The 9,360-nt window shown below is 42.9% G+C and overlaps 1 protein-coding gene across 1 annotated transcript in view; it reads right to left on the reverse strand.

Moving 5' to 3' along the window:
* Positions 1–4,688: 4,688 nt before the first annotated feature.
* The window catches only part of necab1 (N-terminal EF-hand calcium binding protein 1), a 44,167-nt gene continuing 39,495 nt past the window's right edge, over positions 4,689–9,360 (reverse strand). Inside the window, 1 exon segment of the mRNA XM_070441435.1 lies at positions 4,689–4,864. Coding sequence (XP_070297536.1) covers positions 4,836–4,864 — 29 coding nt within the window. The 3' untranslated portion in view covers positions 4,689–4,835.

Genomic DNA, 9,360 nt, shown 5'->3' on the forward strand with positions numbered 1-9,360 from the left:
TTCATGTTTAGAACCATAGGATGCTTTTGGTAAACCGTTCCCCCTTATCATATCCTTAACTCTCCAGCTCTCCCACCTTTGCTACTAGAAGTAGCTGACTTCCTGCTTATTGCCTGAGTGTTTCCTGAAGCCAGTGAAATCTAGCTAGCGTTACGGTAGATCCTGTCTAGACAAAATAGGCACAATCTCTTAACTGATCTTGTTCTGAATGTGACGATGAAACATAAACTCTCTTCTTGTACATAGTTAATTCAACGCATTGAAACTGTAGCTTGGAATAATAAAAAATAAAAAAATATATAATTATCAATAAAAATTAACAAATGTGACTTGCTCTCTGTTTCTGTTTATGATTGCGTATTTGTTTTTGGCACAAACTAAAATACAAGCTCTATCTCTCTATAATGGACATCAGTGAAGGTTTAAATACCAGCTCTATCTCTCTATAATAGACATCAGTGAAGGGTTTATAATACCAGCTCTATCTCTCTATAATGGACATCAGTGAAGTTTAAAATACCAGCTCTATCTCTCTATAATAGACATCAGTGAAGGGTTATAATACCAGCTCTATCTCTCTATAATAACATCAGTGAAGGGTTTATAATACCAGCTCTATCTCTCTATAATGGACATCAGTGAAGGTTAAAATACCAGCTCTATCTCTCTATAATAACATCAGTGAAGGGTTTATGATACCAGCTCTATCTCTCTATAATAGACATCAGTGAAGGGTTTATAATTGATTTATTGATTTACCTTTGGTAATGTACCGTCTTTACCCGTTACTAAATAATACTGCACCCCTTGACTACTTGTACTGAATATAAACATTTGGCAGTCTGTCCTTGCCATTAGTGGATGTTGTATTTCCAGTGTCCACCAGGTGGCAGTCTGTCCTTGCCATTAGTGGGTGTTTTATTTCCAGTGTCCACCAGGTGCAGTCTGTCCTTGCCATTAGTGGGTGTTGTATTTCCAGTGTCCACCAGGTGGCAGTGAGTGATCTCTTTTTGAACGACACCTGCCTGTCAGTGTACTGAATGACTCATGTTTGAACAGGCCTTATGTAACATTTCAGAGGACAGGGCACAGCTTCTACAACTGGCCATCACATTACGGTGTGACAAAGGGTTAGGCTAGACCACTCTTCCCCTTTAGAAAATGGAGGAAAAGCAATTACCAAGCCTTTTACCCAAGTCTCACATTGTAGCCTACAGAACGGGTGCCAAAAACTCAGTGGGTTCGGTGAGTCAAAATGACATCTGAGTGGTGAGCCAACACTCAGACGATGTTTACATAACAATACTTCCTGAAAATGCATATTACCAGACATCATCAAAATGGAACGGAAACACTTCACCTATCGTTAGAAGCACAGAGAGCGTAACTTTGACATCATATGAATTAACATGTTGAGGATTTAACATAATTAAGTGTTGAATCAGTCAACAGAATCCAACGTCTAATTCACCAATGTTAGGATTTGGGGATAACTCTCAGTGACAGATCATTTCGGGATAACGTAACTCTTCAGTGACAGGTCATTTTGGGGTAACGTAACTCTCAGTGACAGGTCATGTTGGGATAATGTAACTCTCAGTGACATGTCATTTTGGATAACGAACTCTGTGACAGGTCATTTTGGGTTAATGTAACTCTCAGGACAGTCATTTGGGTTAATGTAACTCTCAGTGACATGTCATTTTGGGATAACGTAACTCTGTGACAGGTCATTTTGGGGTAACGTAACTCAGTGACAGGTCATTTTGGGATAACGTAACTCCAGTGACAGGTCATTTGGGGTAACGTAACTCTCAGTGACATTCATTTTATGATAATGTAACTCTCAGTGACAGGTCATTTTGGGTTAATGTAACTCTCCAGTGACATGTCATTTTGTGTTAACGTAACTCTCAGTGACAGGTCACTTCGGGATAATGTAACTCCCAGTGACAGGTCATTTTGGGTTAGTGTAACTCAGTGACAGGGCATTTTGGGTTAATGTGACATGTCATTTTGGGAAGACTAGACTCTCAGTGACGGGTCATTTTGGTTAATGTAACTCTCAGTGACATGCCATTTTGGTTAATGTAACTGTAACTCTCAGTGACAGGTCATTTTGGGTTAATGTAACTCTCAGTGACAGGTCATTTTGGGTTAATGTGACATGTCATTTTGGGATAACGTGACTCTCAGTGACATGTCATTTTGGGATAACGTGACTCTCAGTGACATGTCATTTTGGGATAACGTGACTCTCAGTGACATGTCACCTGATTGAAATATGATACAGAGACAGACAACAATATATTATATTTATTTCTTACCACTGAATGATTTACACACATTAAAATACATCCAATAACTATAGAATCCATTTTGTTCAGAAATGTAAGGTGACCTGTTGGTTAGCTTGGGTTGTTCTCATCCTCCCAAGCACTGATACTACACAGGGATAGCCTCTAACACACACACATGGACACACACACACACAGACACAAATCCACGGACACACCCACACACGCACACACAATCTACAACACTACACTCCCTGTACAGTACAGCCATGTACACACCCGGTCAAAAGTGTTAGAACACCTACTCATTCAAGGGTTTTTCTTAATTTTTTACTATTTTCTACATTGTAGAATAATAGTGAAGACATCAAAACTATGAAATAACACATATGGAATCATGTAGTAACCAAAAAAAGGGTTAAACAAATCAAAATATGTTATACACACTGTATATAGACTTTTCTATTGTGTTATTGACGGTACGCTTGTTTATTCCATGTGTAATTCTGTGTTGTTGTTTGTGTCGCACTGCTTTGCTTTATCTTGGCCAGGTTGCAGTTGTAAATGAGAACTTGTTCTCAACTAGCCTACCTCGTTAAATAAAGGTGAAATAAATAAAACAAATTAAATATTCAAATAGCCCCCCTTTGCCTTGATGACAGCTTTGCACACGCTTGGCATTCTCTTAACCAGCTTCAGCTGCAATGCTTTTCCAACAGTCTTGAAGGAGTTCCCACATATTCTGATCCCTTGTTGGCTGCTTTTCCTTCACTCTGCAGTCCAACTCATCCCAAACCATCTCAATTGGGTTGAGGTTGGGGGACTGTGGAGGTCAGGTCATCTGATGCAGCACTCCATCACTCTCCTTCTTGGTCAAACAGCCCTTACACAGCCTGGAGGTGTGTTGGGTCATTGTCCTGTTGAAAAACATATGATAGTCCCACTAAGCCCAAACCAGGTAGGATGGCGTATCGCTGCAGAATGCTGTGGTAGCCATGCTGGTTAAGTGTGCCTTGAATTCTAAATAAATCACAGACAGTGTCACCAGCAAAGCACCCCCACACCATCAAACCTCCTCCTCCATGCTTCACGGTGGGAACCACACATGCGGAGATCATCCGTTCACCTTCTCTGCGTCTCACAAAGAGACGGCTGTTGGAACCAAAAATCTCAAATTTGGACTTGTCAGACTAAAGGACAGACGTCCACTGGTCTAATGTCCATTGATTGTGTTTCTTGGCTCAAGCAAGTCTCTTCTTATTATTGGTGTCCTTTAGTAGTGGTTTCTTTACAGCAATTTGARCATGAAGGCCTGATTCACACAGTCTCCTCTGAACAGTTCATGCTGAGATGTGTCTGTTACTTGAACACTGTGAAGCATTTATTTGGTGCTGCAATTTCTGAGGCTGGCAACTCTAATGAACTTATCCTCTGCAGCAGAGGTAACTTTGGGTCTTCCTTTCCTGTAGCAGTCCTCATGAGAGCCAGTTTCATCATAGCGCTTGATGGTTTTTGCAACTGCACTTGAAGAAACTTTCAAAGTTCTTGAAATGTTCTGTATTGATTGACCATCATGTCTTAAAGTAATGATGGATTGTCATTTCTCTTTGCTTATTTGAGCTGTTCTTGCCATAATATGGACTTGGTCTTTTACAAAATAGTGCTATCTTCTGTATACCAGCCCTACCTTGTCACAACACAACTGATTGGCTCAAATGCATTCACTTTTAACAAGGCAAACCTGTTAATTTAAATGCATTCCAGGTGACTATCTCATGAAGCTGGTTGAGAGAATGCCAAGATTGTGCAAAGCTGTTATCAAGACAAAGGGTGGCTATTTGAAGAATCTTAAATATAAAATATATTTTGATTTGTTTAACACTTTTTTGGTTACTACATGATTCCATATGTGTTATTTCATAGTTTTGATGTCTTCACTATTATTCTACAATGTAGAAAATAGTTAAAAATAAAGAAAAACCCTTGTGTTGTAAAACTTGTGACCGGTAGAGAACCATAGTGCTACCGAGAGGTGGCATGCATTCCAAATGACACACTATTCCCTGTAGAGTGCAGGGCTCTGGTCTAAAGTAGTGCACTATATAGGGAATAGGGTTCCATTTGAGACACAGCACTGGAAACTGCTGATGTAAACATCTAGGATGGAACAGTATCATCCTAACAGGGTAAACATCTAGGATGGAACAGTATCATCCTAACAGGGTAAACATCTAGGATGGAACAGGATCATCAATACACAGCTAATGAGGAAGGGACACAGAGGTCTGATACATAATAATTCAGAATTACTTCACATACAAGTTGACAGTTGTGTGTGTGTGTGTGTGTGTGTGTGTGTGTGTGTGTTGTGTGTTGTGTGTGTGTTGTGTGTGTGTGTGTGTGTGGTGTGTGTGTGTTGTGTGTGTGTGTGTGTGTGTGTGTGTGTGTGTACTTCTTCCCAATGCTAATGATAGACGATAGACTACAAACTACGTTTCTGATCGATAGCGGTCCTCAGTCGGCCTGCCGTGATGTCATTTAGTTGTTGTTTAGGACCCACCAGGAGGCGGCAGAAAGATGAGGAGAGAAGGGAGGGGGAGGAGAGAAGGGAGGGAGAGAAGAGAAGGAGAGAAGGGAGGGAGAGGAGAGAAGGGAGGGAGAGAAGAGAAGGAGAGAAAAGAGGGAGAGAAGACACACTTACTCACAAACACTGATCCATTACATAATAAACCGCTTCCAAATCAACATGTCTAAATGATCCTCCTCAGAATCAATGTAACTCCCCGGGAGGCCGGCGGGCGAAGGGGGCCGTGGTCAAGAACATAGAGGACTATATTGATTGAGCTGGCGAGATGGAACCAATGGAATAGAGGTCCTCTGTAGCTCAGTTYGTAGAGCATGGCTGGGTTGGTGGGTTTGGTGGGTTGGTGGGTTTGATTCCCGGGACCACCCATACGTATGACCGTAACTTGCTTTGTATAAAAGCGGCTGCTTAAATGGCATATAGTTAAGCAATAAGGCCCGGTGTGGTATATGGCCAATATACCATGGCTAAGGGCTGTTATTACGGACGACGCAACGCGGAGTGCCTGGATACAGCCCTTAGCCGTGGTATATTGGTCCATATACCACAAACCCCCGAGGTGCCTTATTGCTATTATAAACTGGTTAACAACGTAATTAGAGCAGTAAAAATACATGTTTTGTCATACCCGTGGTATACGGTCTGATATACCACAGCTGTCAGCCAATCAGCATGCAGGGCTCTAACCCCCCCCCAGTTGATAATTGTTAAAGAACACCCCTGCCGAGCGTGTTACAGGACGCTACAGCACTGTGTTGTGTTCACATTCGGGAGCTACTCGGTCTGGCTCTCACTCGTCCTCCTCACGTGAGAGATCATATATCCTACAGAACATGGCTTCAGCCAATCAGACAATAGCTGATATCCCCTCCAGAACATGGCTTCAGCCAATCAGACAATAGCTGATATCCCCTCCAGAACATGGCTTCAGCCAATCAGACAGTAACTCATATCTCATCCAGAACATGGCTTCAGCCAATCAGACAGTAACTCATATCTCCTCCAGATCTTGGCTTCAGCCAATCAGKCAATAGCTGATATCTCCTCCAGAGCATGTCTTCAGCCAATCAGATAATAGCCACTCTAGCCATGCAGTCTCCCCAGGTCCTGATTGGCTAGCCAGCCTGGCCCAGGCTCTCAAAGGGAGTACATCTTGCCCATACCAGAACTGTCTTTTTCCAGTATGTGAGCATGGTTGGACTTTTGTACATGGGATGTGTGAGAATACTTCATCCCCGTCTTCCTCGGTGTTCATACGTGGGCTGCTTTAGTCACAAACCAGTCCAATACGTAGAGCCAGGTCGCTCACCTTCAATATTAGTCCCAGAAGTGCCAACTCAATCAACATGGTACCCCAGGCAGGCTTAAAGGTCAATTGCAGTATCATATTGTACAACAGCTGATAAAACTAACACTGTAAAAGTGAACCTCTCTACCATTAACAGCTAGAGTTCCGAACCTCTCTACCAATAACAGCTAGAGTTCCGAACCTCTCTACCAATAACAGCTAGAGTTCCGAACCTCTCTACCAATAACAGCTAGAAGTTACCCGAACCTCTCTACCAATCAACAGCTAGACAGTTCCAGAAACCTCTCTACCAATAACAGCTAGAGTTCCGAACCTCTCTACCATAACACAGCTAGAAGTTCCGAACCTCTCTACCAAATAACAGCTAGAGTTCCGAACCTCTCTACCAATAACAGTCTAGCGTATGACCGAACTCTCTACCATTAACAGCTAATCGTTCCCGAACCTCTCTACCAATAACAGCTAGAGTTCGAACCTCTCTACCAATAACAGCTAGAGTTCCGAACCTCTCTACCATAACAGCTAGCGTTCCGAACCTTCTCTCATTAACAGCTAGAGTTCGAACCTCTCTACCAATAACAGCTAGAGTTTCCGACCTCTCACCAATACAGCTAGAGTTCCGACCTCTCTACCAATAACAGCTAGAGTTCCGAACCTCTCTACCAATAACAGCTAGAGTTCCGACCTCTCTACCAATAACAGCTAGAGTTCCGAACGCTCTCTACCAATAACAGCTAGAGTTCCGAACCTCTCTACCAATAACAGCTAGAGTTCCGAACCTCTCTACCAATAACAGCTAGAGTTTCCGAACCTCTCTACCATTAACACTGAGTTCGAACCTCTCTCCATAACAGCTAGAGTTCCGAACCTCTCTACAATAACAGCTAGAGTTCCGAACCTCTCTACCAATAACAGCTAGAGTTCCGAACCTCTCTACCAATAACAGCTAGAGTTCCGAACCTCTCTACCAATAACAGCTAGAGTTCCGAACCTCTCTCCAATAAAGCTAGAGTTCCGAACCTCTCTCCAATAACACTAGAGTTCCGAACCTCTCTACAATAACAGCTAGAGTTCCGAACCTCTCTACCAATAACAGCTAGAGTTCCGAACCTCTCTACAATAACAGCTAGAGTTCCGAACCTCTCTACCAATAACAGCTAGAGTTCCGAACCTCTCTACCAATAACAGCTAGAGTTCCTGTGAAACCTCTCTACCAATAACAGCTAGAGTTCCGAACCTCTCTACCAATAACAGCTAGAGTTCTGAACCTCTCTACCAATAACAGCTAGAGTTCTGAACCTCTCTACCATTAACAGCTAGAGTTCCGACCTCTCTACCAATAACAGCTAGAGTTCCGAACCTCTCTACCAATAACAGCTAGAGTTCCAACCTCTCTACCAATAACAGCTAGAGTTCCGACCTCTCTACACAATAACAGCTAGAGTTCGAACCTCTCTACCAAATACAGCTAGAGTTCCGAACCTCTCTACCAATAACAGCTAGAGTTCCGAACCTCTCTACCAATAACAGCTAGAGTTCGAACCTCTCTACCAATAACAGCTAGAGTTCCGAACTCTCTACCAATAACAGCTACGAGTTCCGAACCTCTCTACGCATAACAGCTAGAGTTCCGAACCTCTCTACCATATAACAGCTAGAGTCCGAACCTCTCTACCAATAACAGCTAGAGTTCCGAACCTTCTACCATAACAGCTAGAGTTCGACCTCTCTACCATATAACGCTAGAGTTCCGAACCTCTACCAATAACAGCTAGAGTTCCGAACCTCTCTACAATAAACAGCTAGAGTTCCGAACTCTCTACCAATAACAGCTAGAGTTCCGACCTCTCTACCAATAACAGCTAGAGTTCGAACCTCTCTACCATTAACAGCTAGAGTTTCCGAACCTCTCTACCAATAACAGCTAGAGTTCCGAACCTCTCTACCATTAACAGCTAGAGTTCCGAACCTCTCTACCAATAACAGCTAAGCGTTCCGAACCTCTCTACAATTAACAGCTAGAGTTCCGAACCTCTCTACCCAATAACAGCTAGAGTTCGAACCTCTCTACCAATAACAGCTAGAGTTCCGAACTCTCTCTACCATAACAGCTAGAAGTTCTGAACCTCTACCCATAACAGCTAGGTTCCGAACCTCTCTACCATAACAGCTAGACGTTCCCAACCTCTCTACCAATAACAGCTAGAGTTTCCGAACCTCTACAATAACAGCTAGAGTTCCGAACTCTACCATAACAGCATAGAGTTCGAACCTCTCTACCAAATAACAGCTAGAGTTCCACCTTCTACCAATAACAGCTAGAGTTCCGAACCTCTCTACCAATAACAGCTAGAGTTCCGAACTCTCTACCAATAACAGCTAGAGTTCCGAACCCTCTCTACCAATAACAGCTAGAGTTCCGAACCTCTCTACCATACAGCTAGAGTTCCGACCTCTCTACCAATAACAGCTAGAGTTCGAACCTCTTACCAATTAACAGCTAGAGTTCCGAACCTCTCTACCAATAACAGCCTAGAGTTCCGAACCTCTCTATACAATAACAGCTAGAGTTCCGAACCTCTTCTACCCAATAACAGCTAGAGTTCCGAACCTCTCTACCAATAACAGCTAGAGTTCCGAACCTCTCTCACCATAACAGCTAGAGTTCCGACCTCTCTACCATTAACAGCTAGAGTGTTCCGACCTCTCTACCAATAACAGTAGAGTTCCGAACCTCTCTACCAATAAGCTAGAGTTTTCGCGAACCTCTCTACATTAACAGCTAGAGTTTCGCGAACCTCTCTACCAATAACAGCTAGAGTTCCGAACCTCTTCACCAATAACCAGCTAGAGTTCCGAACCTCTCTACCATAAACAGCTTAGAGTTCCGAACCTTCTCTACCCATAACAGACTTAGAGTTCCGAACCTCTCTACCATATAACAGCTAGAGTTCCGAACCTCTCTACCATTAACAGCTAGAGTTCCGAACCTCTCTACCAATAACAGCTAGAGTTCTCGAAACCTCTGCTACCAATAACAGCTAGAGTTCCGGAACCTCTCTACCAATAACAGTCTAGAGTTTCTCGTTAACGCTCTCTACCACATATAACCAGCTAGAGTTCCGAACCTTCTCTAACCATTAAATCTCTCTCAACTAACATACACGGAA

Source organism: Salvelinus sp. IW2-2015, unplaced genomic scaffold, assembly GCF_002910315.2.
Source record: "Salvelinus sp. IW2-2015 unplaced genomic scaffold, ASM291031v2 Un_scaffold3969, whole genome shotgun sequence".
NCBI lineage: Eukaryota > Metazoa > Chordata > Actinopteri > Salmoniformes > Salmonidae > Salvelinus > Salvelinus sp. IW2-2015.